The 26,865-nt window shown below is 37.8% G+C and overlaps 1 protein-coding gene across 22 annotated transcripts in view; it reads left to right on the top strand.

Moving 5' to 3' along the window:
* esrrga (estrogen-related receptor gamma a) overlaps window positions 1–26,865 on the top strand; it is a 264,711-nt gene that overhangs the window by 180,036 nt on the left and 57,810 nt on the right. For 11 of the 22 annotated variants that reach the window (XM_052011550.1, XM_052011555.1, XM_052011545.1 and 8 more), the window contains 2 exons: window positions 23,174–23,586; window positions 26,334–26,450. The exons of 1 other annotated variant lie outside the window; for it this stretch is intronic. In XM_052011550.1, the coding sequence (XP_051867510.1) occupies window positions 23,174–23,586; window positions 26,334–26,450 (530 nt within the window). Of the gene's footprint in view, window positions 1–3,263; window positions 3,465–23,173; window positions 23,587–26,333; window positions 26,451–26,865 lie in introns of those variants that run through there. 10 more of the 22 variants (XM_052011560.1, XM_052011552.1, XM_052011551.1 and 7 more) reach the window with 2 other exon arrangements.

Here is a 26,865-nt window from a genome sequence, read left to right as displayed (position 1 = left end):
AGGTCTTTGTTGATCGGTTGGGTAATGTTTATTTGTGTAATGTGTGGATGTGATCTAAATCTTCGTATATGCATATTACGGACACTCTTAACATGAAGTGTGTTTGGTTTATTTCTCAAGCCTAAATGTTGATTTTTTTTCCCTTTGGTTTTGCAACTGTAAAAAATATAGTAAATACTCTTCTAAATGTAAATTTACATCGCATTTAATCTTTTCCTTTCTTTGTTGCAATGACCTGCTCTTCAGTATAGGACTTTTTAGAATTGTCTTGAATTGCATTGAATACTTTGCATTTATGTTTCAGAGAGGACTGTGGCCACATATGAACAGTTCTGTGTCCACTTTAATCCACAGCAAGAATGACTGCAGGAGATTTACAGGACAAAGCATTGTATTTACATCCATTAGACTGAAATTTTGTTTTATTTGAGTGATTTTTATATTTAGATAATGCTTTGCTCAATGTTAGGTGTTTGAATCTACACATCAGGAGGGCACACCAGGTTAGAGAAGTTAATATTTTCAAGGAACATTCAGTACATTACCTGTTATGATGACTTTGCCATTAATGGAACAATCAAAATTAATCTGAATAAATTTAGAAATTAATAACCTATGAACACCAGAGTAATACCATATTTGTAGAATTTGCAGCCCACTTCACAAAGTGAACAGGTATTCTGCATGCTTGGGTGTAAGAATTATACAGATATGATACCACACTGATAACATTTGGAAAATAAAAATGCAAGGAAATGCTATCAGATTCCTGGAATATTCTATTTTGTTTTAAGAGAATTTGTATCGGTGTTCAGATCACTGGTACGGAAAGTTGTGTGGCATGTTGCACTGGTTTATTTTTAAATTGCACTGTTTCTATGGCATTGTGCTAAAATACTTTGTGACTTCCTCCCTGCCACACTCTCCCATGAAGGAGTGGTTTTATAGCACGGCAGATATTGCTGTGGTCACTGGGCTACTTTTAGTGTAACTCTGTTGATCAGTTTTATGTTTGCACAGGCTTTGTGAAGCATTCTGTATACAAGTACACAGCACACTGCTTATGCTTTCATCTATGCTTATTGCCAAACATCAGGTTAATGTAAAGTTTGTGTTCAGAAAGGATGCGGAATTCTGATGTTAACAAGTGCAAACTGGCTGAGTCTAAGCTGAGGCAGATTTTGCAGGTTCTGTTTGTACCTGTTGTGGTTAGTTGACACAACCCCACCAAAAATCAGGATTCGACACAAATAAATGTGAAATGTGTCGGGCTGGTCAATACCATATGATCCAGGCCATTGCACATGATAACATTTCTTCTAAGCAGCAAATCATAGATGAAATAGATTGTAGGTATGTACTGTCAGTACAAAATATAACAATATTAAGGGCTGGTCATGTGCGGTTGATGGAGCTAGGTTCACTGTCGTTCCTCCTGTTTGTACCCAGAAAGGATTAAAAAAATTTGTCCTTAATTTTGTGTAATGGCTCTTTAAATGGAAAGGTCCGAACTAAGATAAACATCTTGTTTCTATTTAAAATGTTCTCATGGGTGATTTGAAAGTCAAAGGGGCTCGATGCAGGCATGTGGCGTTTTATCTAGAGGAGCATAATGTGGTCGAGGAAAAATGTGTTCCTGGACTGTGGAAAAGACTATGCTTACACTGCCTATAAAATGCTAGGATCTCCTAATGCGACAGCAAAATATGTATCTCAAGTATACCACTTTTTTACGTGTTGTTATGTGGGGGAGTGAAATGCAATGATATTAATTAACCACTATTTAATTTAGTTGAATTTAAATTATAAAATGAGGAGGTATGAAAACTCAAAACACATGAAGTTTAGTTTCTGAATTTTTTTGTGTTAATTGTAGGTATTAATCTAGTAGAATTTCCCAGCACAGTCTTTGATTGCATGATGAATATACATAGAATTTTATTTTATTAAGTCTAGAGACAATGAAACTAGATATTGATGGAATCCGCAAATGTACTTGAAACTGGTCTTCAGCCATTCAATAATTAGACAGAATTCTTCTTTGTTAAATATTTTCAACTTGTCCTGACTGATTACCAGATCTTTAGGAAACCCTTTCAGGAAAGCAACTGCCAGCAACACCGTGCTTGCTGAATGGTTAATTTAACATCAGAAGCAATTCTGAGACAGCCTTGCTTTTGGACACTAAAAAGGGTTTACATTGGGTTAACGGAATGCAGAGAGACAGCCAGCTGTTGGAGCTCGCATTATTTGAAGGAGACCATGATTGGAGGAGCTGTATTTCAGAACAGTTCCTGCAATGGCTTTGACGCCGGTTAGCCTTTCTACAATTGCTTCAAGCCACATTGTCGTATTGCTCTGTAGCAGGCAATTCATGTCAACGCAGGAAAGATATCGGTGTTTGCACAAGGGAAGCATTTGTCATCATACTTCTGGTGCATCCATAGTTTTCAAATTGGATATGAAGATGGGAAACACCCCTATGAAATTTTCTCTCATTATTTCTTAACTCTCAGCTTTGTGCTAAATTTGCAAGTGGCATTAAATAAAAGCTGGTGGTTTGCAAAATTCATTGAAATGGAATAATATGTAAAGCCTATTAACCAATCTAAACTTACATTTCAAAAAGGTGAAAATCTCAAGCCTTCCTTTCAAAGGAACTTTCAGTTTATGGTGTAGACTGTATTTAGATTTTTCCCTATTATGTTTAAAACATAGAACGCTGTGTGATTTTAAAATACTTGACTGGGCCATACAAGCTTGACTTTTTGAAAAGACTACTCAGTTCCAAAAGGAATAAAATGCCTTAGTGTTTTTATATAAGAAATGCCTAAAAAGGATACACCGTAGTGCTTTCAGTAATAATGCATGTAAAATTTATCGAGAAAACTAGAGGCAAAATAATGATCAGAAACTTGTAAAATAATTTGTTTGCTTGCTTTGTCATTTTCACAGAAACTTTTGCAGAGGTATATGAATATTGTCCCTTTAAGATCTTTTTGCAGTGCTTTAAGACTAATAGAAATTGTGCTTTCAATGCTGTACTCTATATGGTTGTGGAATTTTGTCTCCCTCCTCCCAGTTTACTGACTTCCCGCCTACTGTACCTGCATTGCTTCCCTTAGCCAGTGTAGGAATTGTCCTGTCTGCAGTGCTTTGCTCTGAGTGGCTACAATCCCACCAATGCGATGACTGGTGAGGTCGGGGATTGCATATGTAAAGACCTGCTTCATATTAATAAGCTACAATCGGGACTTTAAGACCTTGATTAGGAGAGTGCGAGCCTGGTCCCAGCTGGCTTTGCCTATAGGCTGTCACCAGAGAACATTTGTGTTAATTGCGCCACTCTGTCAGGGAACTTTGATTTATTGCCAGGAGTGTGGGCTCGAATAATGGTGCTGAGCGCACATGGATTTTGTAGAACTTTGTCTCCCTGAATCTTTTTCTCTCCACTACAACGAAGAGTAGGTACCCTTTTCTTTCCATTCTGGGCTTTTTGTTTTAAAGGGCTATTGAGGATTTGTTGTATATGTGTATGTCCCTGTGTGTCTGTGCTGCCTGCTTGCATGTTTTGTGCCAGGATTACGTCCTACTCTTCTGTGCAACGGATGTTCTCTGAATTATCTCCAGATTCCCAGAAGCAGTCTACTGTTACTGCATATTGTGCTGCTATTTGTAATGTAGCCAAAGATGTGAAAAAGCCAACGGAATGGACAAGGTTTGTCTGTGTGTGTGAGTGTGTCTGTGCTTGTGTGTGTATGTGTGGGAGAAAGAGAGAGAGATGTGAGGATCCTTTTTTTTAATGCTATGTTTTGTTTAATTCTAAAAGCTAATTTGTATGATTGTCTTTTATAATCCATTTGATGTAGTTGCATCCAAATGAAATTTGTACACATGGCTTTTGTTTCTGAATCTAAGCTGAGATTTTTTTTAACTGGCAGCTTGCAGCAAAACAAGGAAAGGGAGAATAAAATCTAGCTGACAACTTGTATCAAGTTCACTCACTTTTCATTGTACCATTTGTCTCTTTAAATGATCGCCCCCTGCTCAAGTCAGCAACAGGCACGGGGTATAGGAAGAACGTCACAAACCTGTATGAAAATACCTTCACATCTTGAAATGCTTCAAATGGAGTTTTCTCCTGCTGTTCAGCAGGTTTTGCATATTTGCACGGAGCTTTAAATATTGCAGGAGGTCAGATGCTCCATTTGAAAGATGCAAGATGTACTCAGTGACAACCTTGCATTCAGAGGGAAGAGGCTATTTAGTGTGTTCATTTGAATGCATTTTGCTGCACTCTTTTGTTGTCAGAGCCTCCTGTGCTATAGTAATTAACCTGCAGTTAAAATAAAACCCATGCGACTCCTGATTTCATTCCCACACAAAGCTTTTTTATAAAATAAATATATTCCCTGGCTTTGTGTTCACTATATGTTACAAAGCTTAGAATTCTACAAATAATATTTTAATTGGCGAGACTGTGGAAAAAAGCAATATATTTTTGATCTGCTTGGAATGTGTATCTGTGCCTGTGGTTAAGCTCTCTAGAGGAAATAGGCGATTACACTGAAGCAGTTTGTGCAGTATTATCTCTTTTACATTCACTCGCCTTGTATTAAATTGTCATTGTCCTAAACCGAGAAAGAAATGAATTGCAGCTTTCAATACTGCCAGACAGTGAAATATTTACCCTCTGTGTCCCCAATCATACTTCACGTGTGTTTGATGGTGTGGCTTTGACACGAACAATCTTGCCTGTTTGATACTCAGTTACAGCTTCTTCCTTTGCTTTTACCTCCCCGGACTTTAAGCCACAAAAAAAGTGGCGCATCAGATTCTTAATGTTACTTTACCTGCTTGTTTCCTTTGAAGTGCCTGTTTGTTCATCATAGAGACTCATCTCAGATTTAAACAAAATATAGATTAATAAGCGCCACGTTAAAGGGTGGTGCAGCGAGCCAGATTTAGCTCTTGCTGGACAAAATGGCCTTCTCTTAAATGACCACTCTAGGCGTGAGCCAGGCGCGGTTGTTCATTGCAGTGGCTCCTTTACTGTACCCATATGGAGCTATGTAATTGGCTTCAGATTGTATTAGTCAGTAGAGCCTTACAGATCAGCACTGTCAGGTTTTAACATTAGTATGAATGACACCTGTCCAATCAATCATGTGGCCACAGTTCCACAGATGGAATGGGTTTTGCCTGCTTAAAAATGCTGCTAAATCATGGCACATACTTGGCTTAATTCATATTATTATCCTTTCTGGAAATCAAGAGGAAATATTCATTCCACACTTAAGGACAGCGCACAGACTTAAAGTGCATGTATGGAGGTGGGTGGGGGGTAGGTGCTTTGTAGAAAGCTGGCGTAATGGCAAGTGCTATAATTGGCTTTACTGTGTTAAACTAATCCCAGCAGGTTAGACAGATAAGAGATTTCAGAACAAGTATATGTCCAGTTTCACTTGAGACCCAATGCTGCTGCTAACCAATTGTCCAGTCTGCAAATTCTCAAGCAGATAACTTAAGGGGTGATTTTATGCCCTCCTGCTGCTAAAGGTTCATCTTACTCCCTGGTCATTTCTTAGGTTATGCTGCCTGTTCATGCATTATTCTTACATATATATATATTTTTTTAACACTCTTGCACAAGATATTAGAACAGTGGAAATTCTGAAATTAGCATTAACTTATTACCTTTTGAAATGCCCATTTCAAAAATGTAAGTAAACCATGCATTAAATAGCTAACTGAGCAAAGGCTCCTGAGTGCATTAATTGTGGCTGCATTCTATTTGTAATACTTTTTTTTACCATGATGTTGCGTCAGATAACATAGAAAGTGTTTTAACTGTTGTAATTGTTCTGTTCAGCTACTCAGTAAAATGATGAGAGCTTTGAAATGTTGATATATTTTGAATAGGCACGAGCAATCATTTCTGGAGGCAGCTTGTTACCCAGTGTGAATAAAATGCCAAGTTTTACATCAGTGAAACTCAATGATTCATACTTCGGATTTCAATTCAAACAGCGGTAAGCCATGCTGTGGCATCTCAATGTTTGAATTTTTTTCTCCTTGCGACAGTGTTGGATAATTCAACCGAGGAGACCTAAGTAAAATGACTACCTTTTCCCAAAGTCGATTTAGTGCAGCTATTTCATTTTCATTCAGTCTGCTTTAGGCAAGCAAGCAATCTAGAGGGTTAGTTTTTCAATTTGTTACAGTAAGAATATTGAAGAATACATTTTTAAGCACTGATTTTATTTTTATATACACCAAAAAAGTTTAAACGCTATTTCAAACAGTTAAAGGCTATTTTTTTAAAGATTTTTTTGGAAAGCTTTTGCATGTAAACCCCTTATCAGTTAGAGTAATTCAATAATGCCTCAGCTGGTTGCTGCTGCTGAACTCCAGGATAGTCCCTGTGGATTTTGTAATTAATATATGGACCTTTTTGTCAAGTTCTTTTTCTAAATTCCTCAGCTCCTGCTTGGTTAGAAAGGCATATTTTAATTTTATATTGAGCAATGTAATCCTCAATTGTAGCCACATTAGACCTTCTCCAACTATATTTTGTTAGCACATTTTAAAGGAACAGTGACCACTACAGCGATCTTTATTCTCTGTAATCAGCATCATAAATTGCAATTTAGTCCCCTCTATGTGCCTCAAATTTGTCTTGACAGAATGATGCTGGTGTTCAGTAGCATGTCACCAAAACCCATCGTACAAAGCACTGATAAAGGCAGATGCTAGTTAGCTCTGACAGAGTGCGGGAATGTTGCCATTCTGTGCCATTGGTCGCAACTTTCAGCCTTGTGCATTGCACCAGGGCAAACCCTTCCCTCTTTCCTTTTATTACCCCCTTCCTTTAAGATTGCGTATAATAAGTTGGGTTAGGTGAGGTGGTTTGTGTGCATAACACAGGTCACTCCTTAAAACAAAACAGTTTGGTTAAAATCTAGTCAGCAGCTGGTGTATGCAATGCATAAAACAGGCTTGCTCCAGAAGATTGTTGGCAACCCAAACAGACCAGACCAAACCAAAGCGTGAAGTGGTCTTCTGCTGGGTTGGGTTTATTTTCTAAACAAAGAGCAGGGTGCCGTCGGGAGCTCTCCAACCTTCCAGTTTAAGAACGCATTGTCCAAATTTTTGTTTTGTTTTGAATTGTTGTTCAAATCTTTCAAGCTTTCAACAATAGCAAAATTATATTATCAAACCAAAATTAACTTGAGTTTGACAATTGTTTACTGACATGTTTTTTAAAGTGCGCTGGCTCAAGATCTTCATTTACTTGGACTGTACACATAGTTCCCTTTGGCCTTTATGTGAAGCTATAGTAAAACTTAGGAGTCAGGTGACAATTGGACTTTAAATGCACTAAAGTCAAATGTCATAACACTGGGCTGAATCTCATGTGCATTGCATTCCCAGACTGACGTGAGCCTGAATTTAAAAAGTGCAAAGATGCTCTGTTAGAAGATTTACTCCTTTAAAAACTTCACATTGGATATTTTTAATATTGTGGATAAGTGCCTGCTTCGGTCAATTCCTTCTCCAGTAAAACACAAGGAGAACAAGCCTTTATTATACCCAGCATGCAAAGTGTGATTTGCAGCCCGCAGTATAACTTTAGCCTAACCAGCTGTACTTCATATTTCACAGTTACTGATCTTAGTCTGGTAATTAACTGTAACTTTAGGGAAGAAAAATGAGAGAAGTAGAGCACATCTGTTTAAAATCTGAGGACAAAGTTCTTATAAAGTATGCTTCAAGACTTCTAATAAGGAAGGGAAGACGATTACAGTTGATGGGTGACTTACGCCCTCTCTGGTTTAACATTCTGTGGAGATATATGGACAACCAGACTTACCAATTTGAGCATGTGCATATCAGTTTACTAAGGTGATGTAAAACCTCAGTTTTCAGAAGTTGCACTTATCTGCAAGTGTTCAATCTGCTTCCACATGTGCATTCTCCCGTCTTTCCTCAGGTCATCTTAAAAAGCTTTAGCTGGTGTTTAAATTTAAAGCTTATATATTAAGATTAGCTACCATTTTACTACTGGGATAATCATATTGTTACTTGCACTGCAAGTAGTTTCTTAGCTTCCCTTGACAAAATAGGGCAGTATTATAAGTTTTTGGTGAACATAAGGTTTTAAAGTTGAAATGAATGAGACCATAAATAAACAACAGAATTTCAGATGAAAATTGGTTTCTGCTAGATTGATGCTAATATACCTGGAAGGAAGCTAGTTCGAGCTGAAGCATCCAGCGTCAGACAGGGCTGTGTGCCATCTGTCCCACCTGCTGCATAGTTAGTCCATCTGGTTATTCAGAGTATGCTTTGTGGGTTTTACCGGAGCAGCTTCAGTGCCAATAGGCAAGCAAGCAGAGTAAATTATTTAAGCAGCCAATGTAAACTGAAAGCTCTCACCCTAGATGCTGGGGATTGTGTTAAATGCTTGAAAGCTTCTATTTGCATATAGATTTAGATACTGTATATAGATCAAAGAGGAGATCGCAACCAAATTATCTTTATCTGGACTGTTACAGGACATTTTTCTTGTCTGTATCAGGCAAGAATAGGAATATTTCTGGATATTTTTGTTTTTGTTTTGTAGGAAGAGGAAATTAAAAGATGTGATTTATTTGCAGGGTAGTGTCCCTTTAACATAGCATTAGCAAATTTGCTGGAACCTCTTTAGAACATCAAGACTGCACTTTATTATACCCTGTCATCAACTTACTTGCTGAGCGGTCTTTGTAAATCTGATATGGGATTTCAAATGAAAAAAACACAATTGGAAAACATAGAACTAAAAGAGGGGGAATAAATCAAACATGGAGTTTAAAGACAATATCTATCTAGCCCATTTGTCTGTGTTTCAGCTAGTTCACAGAGAAATGCACAGTGGAGTATCTGAAACACTTGAATTTTTTATTTCTGGACAAAAGATCCATTTTGAACATCCAAAACCAACTGTAGTCCCTTTGAGTGGAAATTTATTTTTAAAAGCTAACCATGTAAGGTATAATGGGTTATTTAGTTCACCAATTACAATTACAAAATGCAGTACATCTGAATACTTTAACAAAAACTGCATTCGATATTTTTTATTATATTGCAGGACAGAGAAAGGTAGAAACTTTACCCTTCAGGAGACAAGATTGTAGTAGTTCTTGTCCTCCCTCAATTACAATGTAACTTCAAACTAACGTTGTAAATGGACAGTTACATTTTTACCTAACTTTGATTAAACTTACATGGATTTTAAATGCACATGGAGTTGTCAGCAGTATTGGTCTGATTTTAAAGACTGAAAAATGCAAACTGTCCGATGTCTGAGATTTGCTTATGTTGGACCTGAAATTTGCAGAACGTATGGCCAATATGACTAAAACAGGTAGAGAGTTGATGCTTCAGACCCCACAAAAGGGGAAACTGAGAATTCCTTGGGCAAGCTCCAGCTATTTGTTCTTGAATTTTGTTTGTGGGACTTCAGTTTGCCTGTTTAAGAAAATTCATGCCTGTTTTAGGATGACTGAAAATTGCTTAAGCAAACATGGCGGCTGCCACAATTCAGGCACAATTTGGGTTTCACAGATCATAATGTGAATTCAGAGATCTCTTTCTATTTTATACTAATAGGGAGCATAATTTAGATTTCTTGGTCTCAAATATTACAGACCAATTGAAATTATGTCGTGCCGCAGTGCTAGAACCATACGCACCACTAGAGGCTGCTAGCTCATTTTTGTGTCACTAACTAGTAATGATTTAATTTGAGCACTAACCACAGCTTGCTGGTCATGTTCACACAAGGCCCCTCTGCTGGGCAGAGATTCCCAGTAGGTCACACTTCCACAGGAACTGGCTTCCTTTAGCACCATGCCCAGGTAGCCATTCTTCATTTTAAGCCTTGGACAGTAAGTGCTAGTGAGCTATTCAACCACAAGAGGCATCATAACTCAGCCAAATCTAGACCTTACTGACTCCAATATTTGCTCGAATTCCTGGATTACATTTGCATTTTAGCTTTGGATATCTCAGACCAATTGCGTTACCACTGCTGCTGTTCTGGTGGAGAACAGAACCCGTTAAACACTTCACAACAAATACAAGTATTTTAGGAAATTATAATTCTGGTATTAATCCAAAGAAACATGAGATGCTATAAAATGATGTATGCAGATTTTTTTTACCCAAGATTCAACTAAACATCCAAGTGGAGTAATGAATATTCAATGAATGAGGAACAATGCTTCTACAACAATTCTCTGTGTAAGCTGATCAAAAAAGAACAATGTTAGTTTAAGCGCTGAGTTCAAATGTTCCCTGAGAACAAACTACAGCAAACCCATTTTACCATTTTGTTATTGCACAGTTGTAATATCTGGTGTGCGGCACAATATAGTTTAGGAGTGCAGGCCATACTTTAACCAATGGATGGAACAATTTAATACACAGAAGGACCATTAGCATTGGCAAGAGAAAACTTCGATTCATGTTCGTGCAGAGGAACTTCATCCTCCACATGAACTTTACTCTTTGAGATACTGCCAAACCTGCTATTTGCTTGCAGGTGTTTTATAATTTTTACTTTATTTTCTGTATTTACCTTTTACATTTATAACCAGCAGTTGCACCAATCCAGGGAAAAGAGTATTTTAGCCCTTGGCTCAGAGAAATGGAGTCTCTTCAAATTAACTCCTTTTCTGTGCACATTACTTCAGAATATCAATTAGTTGTCATGATATGGAAATAAAATCAGCTCATCTTCAATGAAGGGTTATGGTGCCTTATTGCCATGCAGACCAGCTGTTAAAGAAGCGGTTCTTGATTGGCTTTTCCCCTAGGTTTGTTCCCGTCAAACCTATTAAGATCAATTCAGATAAAAAGTCCTGCTGTGGTCAGTGCAGTGTTCTGCATATTTTAGTGACACTAGGTAGTCTCTACATCACCAACTACATCTCCCATGATATACTGTAATTCACCATGTACTCAGCAATCTACACCCAGTCGCTTCTGAAGGCATTCTTCAATTCTGAAGTGGATTATAATGGCCCCTGGTCAGCAGAAAAGTCCATCTGTTAAGAAAAAAATAGGAAGATGTTAGGCCTAACTGATAGATGGGTTAAATCAACTGATTTAACTGATTTCCCACCAGAGGTGATATTTTATTTATATGATAAAATGCTTGGAAAGTGATTAATTTGTCAAGGGAATGTCTTGTTACTGTAAATTTACTGAAACTGTAATAAGTGTGTTGCTGCTACCCAGATGGAGGAACAAAGAGGCAATGACTAATGAAGAGATGGAGATTCGCTGAATGTTCTTGCACAAGTTCATTTTTTAGAAAACATTTTACTTTAATTCAGATAAATATAGAATTGTGAATTAGCATTTATAGCAGGTACATAAAATGTAGCAGACATTGCTTGTTTTCTTAGGTTGAGTAAGTTAATTCTGCTGTCATTTGTAAAGGTTTCATTTAGCTTTATAAATGGACAGCACAGTGATGCAGCTGGTAGAGCAGCTGCTCCACGGATCCAGTAGCCCTGGTTCAATCTGGACCTCATTGGCTGTCCATGGGCAGCTTGCAAGTTAAGACCATATGACATAGGAGCAGAATTAGGCCATTCAGCCCTTCAAGTCTGCTCTGCCATTTGATCATGGCTGATCTATTTTTCCTTCTCAACCCCATCTTTCTATGACTGCATGTGTTTCCCCTGGGTACTCTAGTTTCCTCCCTTATCCCAAAGATGTCTAGGTTGGTAGGTGAATTGGCCATTGCAAATTGCTACCAGGGATTTGGACTGGTCTGTGGGCCAACATAGACTTGATGGGAGAAAATGGTCTACTTTTACGTCATATGGAAATATGGAGATAAACAATTATCTCTGCAAAATTGATTCTAACCCTTTGCTATGGATAGCTAATATGCAGTCAGTAGTGGGGGAAGGCAGCAGACTGTGAAGTTACACATGGACTAAGCAGTAAATATATTAACATTTTTCACAAATGTTTTTTTTAATGTGACTGCAATGGAGAAAGTGGGCAATTATTTCATTTGTGTGCTACATTATTCCAGGACTTAACCTGGAATGGAACATTCCACCAACGATGAGCAATTGTGCGTTCTTAAGAGAGTATAAAGTGACAATTGGGATTGTCGATAATGGGGAAAAAGTGAAAAAGTTCTTCCCACATCCTCAAAACCAAAGAATTTCACAACCAATATTTTTCTTAAGCACAATTTAGGCATACATAGTGACCAATTTGCACGCAGCAAGTCCCATCTGATACTGCAAGAAAGATTTGTAAACTTCTGTTTATAAACTTTTCTGAAACTTCTATTGTTAAAGGTAATTAATGAAACAATGACTGACAGCCTGAACCACTCCTAGTTATCCCATGAGGCTTTTGTTTCCCATCTGGCCCAACCCCTTCATGGCCAACTGCATTCAGCTATCTTTGTGCCTTCTTTTGTCATTCTCATGTTACCATGTTAACAACATTGCTAAATAGAATAAGTCTCAACAACCAAGGTGTTATCCTGCCTGATCATGATCAAGCACAAGGACGAACTGAATCAAAATAATTGAGGCTGCTGCACAAAGTAAAATTAATAGAGCATTTTTAACAAAATTTGTAAAGACCTTAAGGCTTGAATATAGAAAGAATATCCAACAATAAATTTGTGGACATGTTTTAAATATGCTGCAATCTAACACTAATCTATTAAACTCACTATGAAAAATTTAGTTTGGATCTTAAAAAATGTAATGCAATTACAGGAGTCATATTTCACACTGTTAATTAATATGTATTAAATAAAAATCTAAAATAGCTGATAAGCTGACTGCATTTTTATATATCTCACCCACTACAAGATTAAAAGGTTGTATAATATTGGCATATTTTAAATTGTGATCTATTTGAAACGTAGAATTTATATTTAAGGTAATTCTGGAATTAAGGAAGAAATAAAAAGAAGTCAACTCTGTAGCATAATAGTGATGAAATAGAAAGGTGGGATATAGTAAAACATCTCAGTGAGAAATATCCATTGCTGCGCTAGATTTACAGTAAAACATCAAACCTTTTGTAAAAGTGCAACAGCTACCTGCTGAGTACTGATTTCCACTGTTTATATAATCCACAGGTTTAATCAGAAATTTAGGTTGACCAGGTTACTCGTCCAACCTCCACTGATTAGTTGCTGCTGACCATCATTGAGTTTTAATCTTCAATTTTAGGCAACTGTCTCACAATTACAATCACTTTCACAAAGCTTTTGGAACTTCAGCACAGTCTGGCAACATGAAGTAATAGTTTCCATGGGATACAAGACAAGAATCAGTTTGGTTGATGCAGTAGTTCCAAGCTAAGTGTCTGCTCATGGCGACTGAACCCAATGTAGTTTCTTTCTCCTTTTTTGTTAGATGGTCAATCGAGAGCACTCAATGTATGGAAGGAAACACTGGAACATTTATTTAATTTTTGTATATAAATTACATGGATTGTACTTGTATTGGAATCTTGTATTAATTTGGACATTTATATATCTTTTCTTACATACAGGCAATTTTTAGAATTGGCAGAAGGGCAGATTTAATAGCCCATGAAATGGCTACTGAGTTTGTGATGCATGATTAACCCTTGCCTGTTCAGTGGAATGCAGCCAGCATGCCAGCTTTATTGCTGCTCATTTTTGTGATTCCTGCCTCCAGCTAGTGCCAGTCGTGGCTGTTCATTGCTATTCCTTCAGCAGAGTCCAATATAGTGAGTGGCTAGCACCAATTAAAGCTAGCCTGCACTGCTTACAGCCAGCAACTCCCTGAAAGGAGAGATGGGGCTGGTGTGCATGGGCATTCCACAATGTATCTGCCTTTGGACACTGTGGGAGAGAATGGAGTTCAATTTTCAGAGGCAGCAATAGAAGCTTTGATGGAGGAAGATGGGAAGCAGGAGAGATGTCCTGAATCTGCAGGGAGCCGGAAGACCTACCAGATGCACTTCAAAAGGTAATGGGAACAAATAACCTTGAGATCAATGCCAGAGTCTTCTGTGGAGGACCTAGCTTCAGTGCCATAAAAAGTTCCATGACTGAACCCTATTAGTCAAGGCCAGCAAGTGCATCTTTGATGGTATATCCTAAATTCAGATACTTCTCAATTCACCATGTCTCCATCACTCACTGACCAACAATGTCCATCAATAAGGACTCATACCTGATATACATAGACTTACATACTTAGTACCACTGAAAGCCTCATACTCGCATGTCAGACTTTGTACACACTGCCAGCAATTTAAAACATCACACAGATTGCATGACACTTGCTGACTCACTACCCCTCTCTCTTGTGGATAAAGATGTCGCACACCCAGAGGCAGCAGCCTTGCTTTCTGGTCCCAACCCCAAATGATTAGATGGTGATCATCATCACAAAGAAGTTCATAGCTCAGACCATGGGAAGACTGAAGCCGTCATAGATGCTGATGTTCTCAAACTGTTTCTCCTTTTCACCATCTAACCTGTCCCTCAACCTACATTCTTTCTGATTTATAAGCTGCAAATGCTGTAGGTGTGCACCTCTTATTTTCCCTCACTCCCTGCTCCACAGCCTTACTCTTGTGCTTTTTCATTTCAGATACTCAAGGTGAGGCCGTGCAGTATAAAAAGGAAGAGGACAGTGCTCATGAAGACGTACTGTCACAACATCTCACACTCGCAGTCACCAGCTCTCAAACTGCATGGTTTAGAGGTGGAATCTGCACCAGTGATGCACAAGTGGCTTAAAGTCAGGGCAGTGGAATAAGTAGCATGAGGGAAACACAAGTGCACAAAAAAATAGGAGCAGGAGTAGGCCACTTGACCCTCAAGCCTGCCCTGCCATTCAATCTGATCTACCCCAGGATTCTTCTGTGAGTGAGATTACACATTTGTCTGACTACAGAGGAGTCTCAGAGGGCATTTGGAAGGCTTAGCAGAGACAGTGCATTTACTGTCAATGAGCATATAGGAATCCAGTACCAACATGCACAGTGTTTGGACCCGTCCTCATGTGTGGAAATGGTGACCAACTCCCTTCACACACCTACAGATTCAAGTGGCAGTTTTTGCTGAAAGATGCTACTGCTTTCACTGCAGCACAAGCTAAGCCACTCAAGCTTCAGCGAAACATAGACTGCTGCTACAAAAAAGTCCACAGCTGTGGATTTCATTGTTTAAAGAGGGCTTGTGAGTGCCATGGCATCCAACAATCTGTCCTCCAACAGATACTCGGATTGCTGCCCAGGGAGAGTGGCACTGGCTGCGCAGAGCATGAACTGTGGGAGGACGGAATCCAAATTGCCAACCCTCCAACTCCATTCGCACCTTTGCGGTCAAGGCAAGGGACATACGTGACTTCTTCATTACCACTGAACCCATGTTCCTCATGTCAGCCAGCCTTGACACCTGTGCCTCCAAAGCAGCCCTTCAGTATCTTCCATGGAAGGTAAGCAGCCTTCTAACAGCCATGCTGGAGCATTGGGACGGCACAGTGTAGGATGAGCGGGACAGGCAAAGGCATACAGGAGGTTGGTGTTTAAGGGACGTGCATTGGGATTGGTTGACTTTTGTCTGGAGGTACTAGGATGCCATTGATCAATGTGATTTGGAATAAAGTGGCGGCTTCTGCTTTGGCTTTGTAATCAAGCAGATGCAGCAATGTGAGAAGTTGATGATGGAAAGGTGGGGTGAGGTGAGTGGGATGACAGCATGAGACGAGGGCAGAGGTGCCTTCAGAAACTGGATTGGGCAGCAAGGTACTTAATGGTTGTAACAAGCTTGATGGCACTTGAAAAGAAAGCCATTGCATGGAGTTCCAAAATGTAATCAAATCCTGGTTCAGGCTTAAAATGTTGACCACGAATTGACAATAAAGTCCAACTTATAATTTTTAGTGATGGGACAGTATTTGCTTGCACCATGTAATTTAGCACAGAATTCTGTGCCATGAGCATTAAAGTTGCTGTTCCTGGCACCACGACATCCATCCATTTTGGGCGATGTTCATTTCAAGACACATTGGACATTTTTTTGTATCACAACCTGAGCACCTCTTTGTAGTTTAATGTTTGTAAGCAGTGATGATATTTGCTGATCAATCCCCATCTTGCCTACACTGTTTGGATGATGCCTTTTTTTTCGATGCTTTGTCACTTCATTTCAGTAGCTCAGAGGACATAATAGGTAAGGTAAGAAGTTGAAAGACTAGATGTGATCAATTAGCTTTGGACCGAACCTTGTGCAAAATGGTATAACATCAGGACTAAGGTTAAAGGCTGCACACGGTGTACAGTATTTATACAAGCACATTAAGCAGTTTTATCATAGGTTACACTGAAATGCAATTATAATATACGTTATTACTCAGAGCTGAACAAATCAAGCTGTAAGTAATGCAGTAGCTCTACCATTTTAGTCTTCTATGGTAGAATTTAAAGTTTTTATTTGGAATCTGCTCAAAATTGGTCACCGATTTAGAATCTAAGATTTACATTTTTTCAAAGTAAATAAATAATCATTCAAATTTGATCTTGTGCCGCTGGCTTTAGCAGATGGCCTTCTTCACATTTCAGATGCTTTACAGATGGGAGTCACAGCAGCCTGCTCAGCTACCGCTACCTCTGTAGGCTGATAGATCGGTATAAATCTCAACAATCCTTTCCTGACAACCAATTTATAGAATCTGATCTGGTTAAAGACATGACTTTCATACTCAAGGCACAGGAAATGGGCTTATTTTACAGTCTTGTTATATTTAATCAAGATGCCCCCTTAATGAATAGGCTTTAATTACACTTTAGTTTCATCTCTCTGTGATCCCTTTTAGATGTACATATGTGAACAGATCTCAGGTTCCCTCCCACTATATCTTCCCCCACCCACCCACCACCCCCCCACCCCCCCGAACCCACCCATCCAACCCACACGACTTCATTAGCAGCCGTGATGGTTCTTGGTCTGACTGACATCTTTATTACTAAATCCAAGTGTATAAAATCACCTTGTCACTGTGTCATCATAAAAAAAAGCGAAGGTGGTTACCGTGGAGTTTCTGAAACGGGAGCTGGGACAATCAGTGTGTAAAGTCAGTTTCTTAATGGCAGTAAAATCAAATGTGCCAACAACTCCATGACTCCCCGCTGGTAGCTGACAGCATGGTGCAAGATGCTAAGGCTAAACATTCAGTTAAACAGTGATTGTGATGAAATGCCATTCTGTGCTTAGCAAAAGAACCGAACAGGTGTAGCGTGTGGGGCTTTTTTGAAAACTGCAGGAGCATCACAGTGAAAACATATCCTGTGCATTTTATTTTCAAGGTAAGTGCAAGTCTAGTGTAAATGAATATCTGCACCAAGCTGTGCAGCAAATCGCATGCACATTTATTAAAATCTGCTGCATGATTGCAGTAAATTTTAAGGCCAATTTTTTTTCTAAATTTTGAAAAACAATTTACTTGAATTGAATGGGAATGTATTTCTTGTGGATTTATTTAAGAATCTGTTTTCCCAGGCAATGATTGATTTCTAGTATATCCAATTCAGTGCAAAATCTCTGTTTAATGAGGATAACAGGACATTGGGGATAATTTCATTTTTATTGCAACGTCCCTTGCATTAAATTGTCTTGTTATAACACCAATGCTTTTGAAGTAATCAGCACAATAACATCATGGCAGAGAAAACAATGTTAAAATATCAGCTCTGTCATAAAGGGGTACTTGCATGGCCTCTTTTGCTGACATAAATTTGAATGTTAATGGCTGTGTTTATAAGAAATCTAACTGCCATGACAGGATTTTCTTTGGGGATATTGCTGTTGTGCATTGTTCCAACATCCAGCCTTCTGAGTTATTTCCCCTGTTCTCAGAATTTAACTGCTTATCTCCCTTATTTTCTCTTTCCTCTTAAAATTGACAGGCCAAACTTGGAGCCAACTAATCACTGCTACTTCTCATCTGACCCACTCCATTCAAATTTGATCAGATTTAGAAGAGAACTGGGCCAGCTTAGTTGTAAAAGTGAAATAGTAAATTTGGGATCATCAGTGTCTGCTTTGGAATCATTGGTGGCACTGCTGAGCATGATACTGTCCATTGATGCTGCAGGTATCTGGAGTAACTTCATTAGTAACCAACATTGTTGAAACGCTTATCTGTGTTTCTTCATGTGATTACAATGCTAAAGGGTGGTGAGGAGGGGGGGAGTATTTGAGCAGTTACTTCATGAACATTGTTCCTTCCTCTATTTGAACTAGGGTCAGGGGATAGTTAGGTTTATTTCAACGGGTCACTCTCTTGTCAGTGCTGAGATTTTGAAACCAGGACTGATATGTTTTTTAAAATCAGAAGATTAGATTCCATTTTCTTCAAGTTCTGTAAAAGAAAAACAAGCTGCATTAAAGACGAATAAGGCAATGAAAGAATGCATGGGGAAAGTGAAAATACCTATCTTTAAACTAGAAACCTTGATTTTCTTCCTAGGCAATAAATTCTCAGCTTACCCTTTGCCCCCTTTGTTAAAAAAAGAAATAAAAATGAAGTTGCATTATTAAAAAATACAACCCTTCTGATTTATATAATTGAACATGACTGCATTCTGCAAACTGGCAGGTATAATAGATAAAGACTTGTGAACTTTATTGTAAGCGATGGGTAACAGGCTGACCATTTGATATCTTTCGATCAACTGAGAGAAGTTCCATAATTGAGTTACAGCAAAAATGGAGTAGGAGGGACACTTAGTGAAAAGGGAAAAGAGATAAATATATCAGGATTCATAAAATTCAAGAAGCAATGGAATTTTACAACAGTTACTTAATCAAATCGCCCTGATTTATATTAGATTTTGTGAAGATATTGAAAAGAATGTTTTAAGCTATGTTGCAATTTGCTATTCTTTATGGTCTGCTCATTTAAAGTTTTTGCTGCAGTTCTTCAAGCCTTTTATACAAAAACAAATTATTATGGAAGAAATTGTATCTCTGGGTTGTTTGACTGTGTATAATCAAAAGTGAAATTAACACCACAGCCATGATACCAGTCCAACATTAAAAAGTGTTTAAAGAACTTTTACAGTGTGCTGCATGATTTGATGGCAAATATACAGATTGCTGCAGTTTTATGGAGTATTGGGGCAAACTATATGCAGAAAACATCATAAAAGCTCTGTAATATCTTAATCAACATTTGAGCAGAAATAAAATTAAACTAAAACATCTGAAAATAACTTGAAGTAGGGTGATAATTATTGTTCAATAATTGCTCATTCCTGATAAGCAGAATGTATATCTTGGTGTGCAAGAAGACTGGAGATTTCTCCTCTTTTATGCAAGATACCTTCAGTGTGCACTTGACCCTTTTAAATGTATCCTTTTCAGACAATGTGTTAGCTCCATTATAGCAAATGTAGTTTGCTTTATTGTTGTATTTCAATGGCCACTTTCTTGCCAGGAGAGTAAAAGACTGCTATTAAGAGGATTGTGTGACATAATGTCAAACTCTGATGAGTAGTTGCAGTCTGAAGCTTCTAGGTCTCCTCTTAACTCTTCTTGTTGCAATATCTGCTGTCTGCCATTTTTAACTCCCCGAACTCCAATAGATCCCTTCTATTATGTTTCTTAATAGAATATTCTACTTTCTGCCCTTTGTTGTAGAAATTCACAAGCTCTATTGTGGTAATTTAGAATTTAAATACACTAATTAAAAAGGAAAAAAAAAGAATTGCTGGAACAACACGCGTTTCATTTTGTTCCCCAAACTGACTGTCTGACTTTCATTTTGTCTAGACTCAGGATTTTAATCCTTACCTGTAGAAATCTCAGGCACCATTGTAAAATGCAGTTGTTGCCAAATAAAAAAAAGCATTCTCTCCTCACCACTATGCCTTAATGCAATGATGATATGTTTGCTCCAGCAGCTGACAAGCTATTGTATCATTTAGATTCCATAATGACACCTTGTCACACTGAAATGGTCATGTTTTCCAAATCATACATTACAGTGTTGATTCCTGACATACTATATCATCTAGATGTGCTTTTTTACTCTGTTCCATGTTGTATGCATTTGGTGCCATTTTCCTATTGACCGATCCATATTTTGGCACCTTGTGTGGAGAGTACAATTAGTTCAGGCAGAGAAAAGAATTACAATGTGTTCTTCAAAGCAGAAAAGTTAACAACATAACTGGATTCTTTCACTGGAGCACAGAAGAATTACGGTAATTACTTTCTAAACTGCTAATCTAAAATTCAGTGAAGGCTGCTCCTTCAGTTTGTAGAACTTTTTCAGAGCAAGAAGAAAATATGAGATGGTAAAGAAAACTGATTCATAACATAGGCTTCAAATAACATTCAGTTCAGATAAAAATAAGTTGGTTGTCAGCTGCCACAAGTTCAAGATGAAATTCAGTACTTTTTAAAACCGATTGTATCAACATTTTGAAATTATTATTTGCAAAAATTAGGAATTTAGGACTTTTTTCATATGGATAGTATTGTGTTGAATTTAATTACTAACCTTTATCTGGGAGAGATCAGTTAAGAAATTACCTGATACGTTAATAAAAAGCACATTGTCGTCCCGAGCTTGTGACTTATAAGCAAGAAATTCATGCTTGCTGTATCTTGCTATCTTGCTACTATCTTTATATGTGGGAGGGTCAGAAATAGATGCAGCTATTATAATTTCCACAACAGCATTGAATGGTTTGTACATAGAAGCTAAATATATAGCTTCCACTATGTTAGTCGGCACTGTTTGGACAAAGGAATTACTAATATATAGGCTTGCAATATTCAATAATTTTAACAAAATTATTTCTTGTTGTCAAGCTTAATGGTTCATCCAGTTTAACAGATATGGTGCCATAATTTGGTGCCTCTGTATTCTTTTGATAGGAGGAAAAAGGGGGAACTTTTATCCTATTTGTCTTTCTCATAATGGATGACTTGCTGCCTTAGAAGGTGTCATAGTCGGCATCATAGGGTTCTGTGTGAGCTTTGGAAATCACTGGAGTGCAATGAGCTGAGTGATGTCATTTTCTCCTCTTCAAAGCCCAACAAAGAAGTAACAAAACTCACTTAGCTGAGGCAGGAGTATTCAAGTCCAAGCACTGACCACCTCTTCAGTCGATGATCTGCAGGTCAAAGTGCTTCAGTTTGCAAAGTGTCCTCCAAAAGTAATGACTGTAATATTCTTAGATATTTGTTCATAATACTCCAGAATGCATAAAGATTCCAAAGTGTGCTGATGCCATAGAAGGGTCCATTCCAAGTATCTTATCAAACCTGCATTACAGTAAATATGTTAAAGGAATTTTTAGAGTCGGCAGAAACCTTTGGTTTGATACTGAGAAATCCAGAAATTCTCAGGAGGTGGTAGAAGTATTGCACAGGTCACTATGTTGCGCCAATGCATCAATGGACTAAAACCAACAAGGGATTTAAATTTAGTTTTGCCTTGCCCCAGCTGTTTTCTTTCACTACATTGTTTTGCAATACCTGGAGATTTATTTAACTTTGGAGGCAGAATAAGCCAGCTACCTGAAGGTAGATATGTACACATAAGCACACAGGAGACTCCTAGCAATTGAAGGAAATAAACGGTAAAATTAATACTTATACCTTGCTACTAGCAAAATGAATTCAGTGAGCTAATTGGTATAAATAATACTGGAAAAATACTAATCCTTTTTGACTGGTAAGTTTCCTGCCTTATACTTTATAGTTGCTTAATTGCATTTGGTCATACATTTAACTGCAGTTTTTTTTAAATTTGTCTTCAACAAGTTATCAGTTTTGTCTTTCACTATCTAACAGTGCACTATACATTTCTCTTTGTTATTATAGAAAGGGGTTAAAGTGTCGAGCAGGTAACAGCTCTTTCTGTCCAGCTCAGTATGGTTTCAGAGAGACATTCTTTACCAGACTGTATGAGTCAAGGACCTTGCCTGCAACAAATTTTCCTTGCAGCCAGTGCTGTTAATGAGAGCAGTAATTAATTGATATCTCTCCCATCCCTTGACTACCACTCGGGGCAAAGAGTGGGGATTAAATTTTTCCCAAGTCAACATTAGAGAGAGCTGAATGTGCATTGACTTACAACAGCTCTGTGAATTCCTCTAATTTAGAGTACTTACTCTTCCACTTATTACATTGTAATTACTGCTCTCCAATACATTATGTTCACAGGCTTCAGTTGGAAATTATTAGTGCACTGTCCCTCTCTCCCCTTGAAATTCCATGGCACTATTAATGTGGGACTGGAACATGCACAACTATCTATAAATTCAGTTGTCAGGTGCTAGTTTTTATTCTGATCTGCAGTTGAATTTAAAATTAGCGGCACTAAAATTCACATTAGCAGCAAGAGCAATGGAATTCTAAAAACTATATTTAACAAAGAAAACCTTTTCTGTCAGAAAAAAGCTATTTGGGAGGTTATGATCTTATCCTTTTGTGGGTGAAGAATTGACTTCTTTCCATTTTGTGCTGTCAATGCAAAATTTGATATCACTCTGCACTGAAGGCAAAGATTTGGTTGTGTTTTTCAAATGGGGGTTAATTTGTGTCAATTGAAAAATTATTAAATCAATCTTTTGGGATTTTTGCCTTTGTACTTTTTTGTTACAAGTTTTCTATTAGCATATTGAGACAACCCACATTTAAATCCCAATGTGTTAAATGCAGTCATTGCTTCAAATCTTTGTGTTGATTTTGCCCAGTGTATGAGTATTTTTAAGATCTTGTCAATCTTTTTGCAATAATCCAGGAAAGATTATATGCAGATAACCGATCTTTTTATTAACTGTTCTGTAGTGAATGTTAGACCTTGTTCCCGGGGTAGAATTTGAGTAGTAGAAATGCTGTTGGGAGGAAATAGTTTTGTGTATTGTCTCTTTCCTTTTTGCCCCTCCTCCGCACAACCCCTCCCCTGCTTTACGTTTTGTTTACCACCTGTCTCCAGTTTTGATAAACCTCTGTCATGCCCTTATGCTGATTATGTTCGTGTAGAACAACTTGTATTGACTAACGAATGAATGATGCTTGGTCCCTTGCCTATCAGAAAGGCCCTAAAGAATGTTGTTTTTAATTCAATGCTTTTCACAGGCTTCTCTGCAGAATGTCAGCCAAGGATCGACACATTGATTCGAGCTGCTCATCATACATTAAGACAGAGCCATCCAGCCCTGCCTCGCTGACAGATAGTATCAATCACCACAGTCCAGGTGGCTCGTCGGACGCCAGTGGGAGCTACAGCTCCACTATGAATGGACACCAGAATGGCCTGGACTCTCCCCCACTCTACACGACGACTACCCTGGGTACCAACGGCAGCTCCCGTAAACGATACGACGACTGTTCGAGCACTATAGCCGAAGACTCGCAGACCAAGTGCGAGTATATGTTGAACTCCATGCCCAAAAGATTATGTTTGGTCTGCGGTGACATAGCGTCAGGATATCATTACGGTGTTGCTTCATGTGAGGCATGCAAAGCATTCTTCAAGCGCACTATACAAGGTAACACCTCTTTCATATTTCATCACATGTTCTTACAGTTTTTCTAATAAAAGCAAAACATATGTTAGACAAAGCCACCTTTGTGTACTCTTAGTGTTAATGCAAGTGGGATAACTTTGCTTCAGTAAGCTTCTACTTGTTTAATTGATAAAGCTAAATTAGATGTGGTTATCAGCTGACAAAATAACATTTGAGCTAGTAAGTTATCTGAAGAAAAGCCTTTTTGTAAAAATCAAACTTGGCTTTAAGAACTTTCCCCAGATAATGTAAAGAGGTCAGCAGTTGTTTCTGCCAGATAATTTCAAACACTGGATTCCTGGTCCATTGAATCTATACTGACTCTCAGAGAAATCCCATCAATCCTATTCTCCCACTTCCTGTACCTATTCTCTCATCCTAGCCATGACAACTCCCTGATTTTCCAATCTTCCATCCACACTACAGGCAATTTGTAGTTGCCAATTAACTTAACAACCTGCACATCTTTGGGATGTGGGAGGAAACTGGAGCATCAGGAGAAAACCCACACAGGCACAGGGAGAACATGCAAACTCCATACAGGTATCACCCAAGGTCAGGATCAAATCCAGGTCTATGGAGCCGTGAGACAATAGTGCAAACTGCTGTGGTACTGTGCTACCCTACTGTGCTGTTAACTCCTTTTAGTCTTTTCCACTGTCTTTGACAGGAATAATCTGATTGTTGGCAATTATAGTCATTCAGAATGACAAATTACTTGGATGTTCTGTAAGTTGCTTTGTACAGTATATTTCTGAAAAAAATGGGATATTTTCAAAGATATTTATTGGTCCTCCTCTATTAGCACAGCTCTTTTACTATTGTTTGCTCAATAGATATAGTTCTTCAGGGTATAACTAAATTTGGCCAAGTGTCTTTAGCTCTAAAGAACATACATTATTCACTTTTATTTACATGCTCAGATTTTCACTTTTTCACATATATTCACTAATTTAAGGTGAATAATGTTCTAAATTAAAATTAAATACCTTCATTTTGTCATGGAACTTGGAGATTTTTTTAATATCTAAAATGAAATGAATAGTTTATGTGAATGGCATTAATAACATTAATGATGCATATACTAATGAATGAAAGGGATGAGAGATTGAAACTTGAAAATAATTTTTGACAAAATATTTCTCAAGCATTTTTCCCGGAAGTAAATGCCTCCATTAACAACAATGACCTAGTTCATTTATATCAGTATGTGTAACAACTGTACAGAGCATTCAGATAAATTATGATGCAATAAAAAGATTGAAAGGTACAAAATATGATAGATCCAATATGAGCTTGGCTTTGAATGGCTTATGTTCAGCTCGCATCATCTATAAAAGGTTAGTTCATTCGGAATTAAATCATAATTCTTCTTTAAATTAGGGTATGATTTCTTATCTGAAATCATGAGTTACATCTAAGAAAATGGGAGTTTTCCATTCTTGCACAACATTGAGAGCTCCACTGAAAACTTGAAGTATATGTGGTGGTATATTATATAATATAGCCATTGCATCAAAGCTCCACTCTCCTGTCATAACTGAGTCTATTACATTACTGCAACCATTTAATTTCTAAGAGCTTCTATAGGTAATTAGGTTATAATGGATTCAGTTTTTGGTCACTGAATCTGTTTGTTGCTCAGCAGTTCCTGTTTCATTCAGCATCAATGGCTGCCGTGCTTAATGGTACTGGCCTGATAGATGCACAATCATTGCCCCATATGCTATATTATGTCACCCAATCGCTGTTTTCATTTATGTGGCTGTGAAGACACTTTTACAGCAAGTTACAGATTGCATATGGCAATAAATGTTTCCATAAATGCACTCCAGTAGGTTTTTTTAAATTTTTAATATCTTCAATTAAGCAAATATAGACAAGACCAAGAGAGCATTTTATTCTAAACAAAAATCAAACTTCTAGGCCATATGTTCAATTTTCTGATTCCAAAGTCATTGGTCTCCGTTCTAATAAATATAAAGACACGATTAGAAAGTTATTCTTTTTCGTATACGCAAACATAATTAGGAATTTCAACAATCAATTTTTCTTTCCTAAAGTAGAGATTGTGTAATGTATGTCATCTTGCATACAAGTTAAATTACAATTTCTATCAAGCAATCGTCTGAAAGGAGTATGTGTGCAAATAGATTTCTTTCCCAGACCAGTTGTTTTATACAAGGTTTTGCATTGAGTGAGGAGTTTTTAGTATTTAGTCTCTTAGTGTTCCACTAATCTGTTATTTAATGAGGAAGCGTCGGCTCAGAGAAGGGTAGTCAATATAAATCAGTGTTTACAAAGTGTGATTAACTCTGAAATATTTCATCAGAGCTGCTGTCCCAGGTGGATGCGGTGCTAATTACAGGGAGTTGCATATGTTTCTAGGGGAATGTGATGGACCCTGAGTGCTGCTAACATGAAGTATCAAGGTTACAATTACACTCACTGCCAACCTGCCTTGTCTGCACTAGCAATTTATGCACTCTGTGCGATGACCCTCCTCTCCAGAGGACAATAAACAAAATGCATTTTCATTAAGACACTAATGTATTTAACCACAGAGGACTAGAGACGGCCTGGGAGGAGGGTAGGGAGGAGAGCAAAGAGAGGGAGAAAGAGGTGGAACTGATTTAAGAAATCGTCAGATATCTAGTTATATCTTCTTAAAGTGAAATGCTTGATCAGAATTTTTCCGTGACATATCCTCTGTCTTTTTGTTACTGCAGGTAACATTGAGTACAGCTGTCCCGCGACGAATGAATGTGAAATCACAAAGCGTAGACGCAAATCCTGCCAGGCTTGCCGTTTCATGAAATGCCTAAAAGTAGGCATGCTGAAAGAAGGTAAGATGCACTATTGTGTGTTTTTAAATCTCCGACTATTTCATTAAGATTTTCCTGTTGTAGGCATCACATTTCATATCACTATAAAGGTAAGAAAAAAACCTTAATAGATTTGCCTTTCAAAATACATTGCAAAATATAATGTAAATGAATACACTCACATCACAGTGTTATCCATGTAATCATTTTTGTGTGACTGAAATGACATAAGCACACATAATATTAATGTCAATATTTTACGTGGCATTGACAAATCTGCATAGATAGGTTAAATAAACATGCAGCTGCTTTATATTTATTGCACTTTGGTATGTACCTAGCTGATAACAAACTTATTTCATGACATTCAGTGGTGTTTTCTGACTTACTCCTCCTGCAAGTGATGTGCAGTTCGTAAAATTTAGAGGTATAAATA

The sequence above is a fragment of the Pristis pectinata genome, chromosome 3 (genome assembly GCF_009764475.1).
Source record: "Pristis pectinata isolate sPriPec2 chromosome 3, sPriPec2.1.pri, whole genome shotgun sequence".
Lineage (NCBI taxonomy): Eukaryota > Metazoa > Chordata > Chondrichthyes > Rhinopristiformes > Pristidae > Pristis > Pristis pectinata.
Note: the sequence above shows the minus strand (reverse complement) of the source record. Positions and strands in the feature narration are given on the sequence as shown.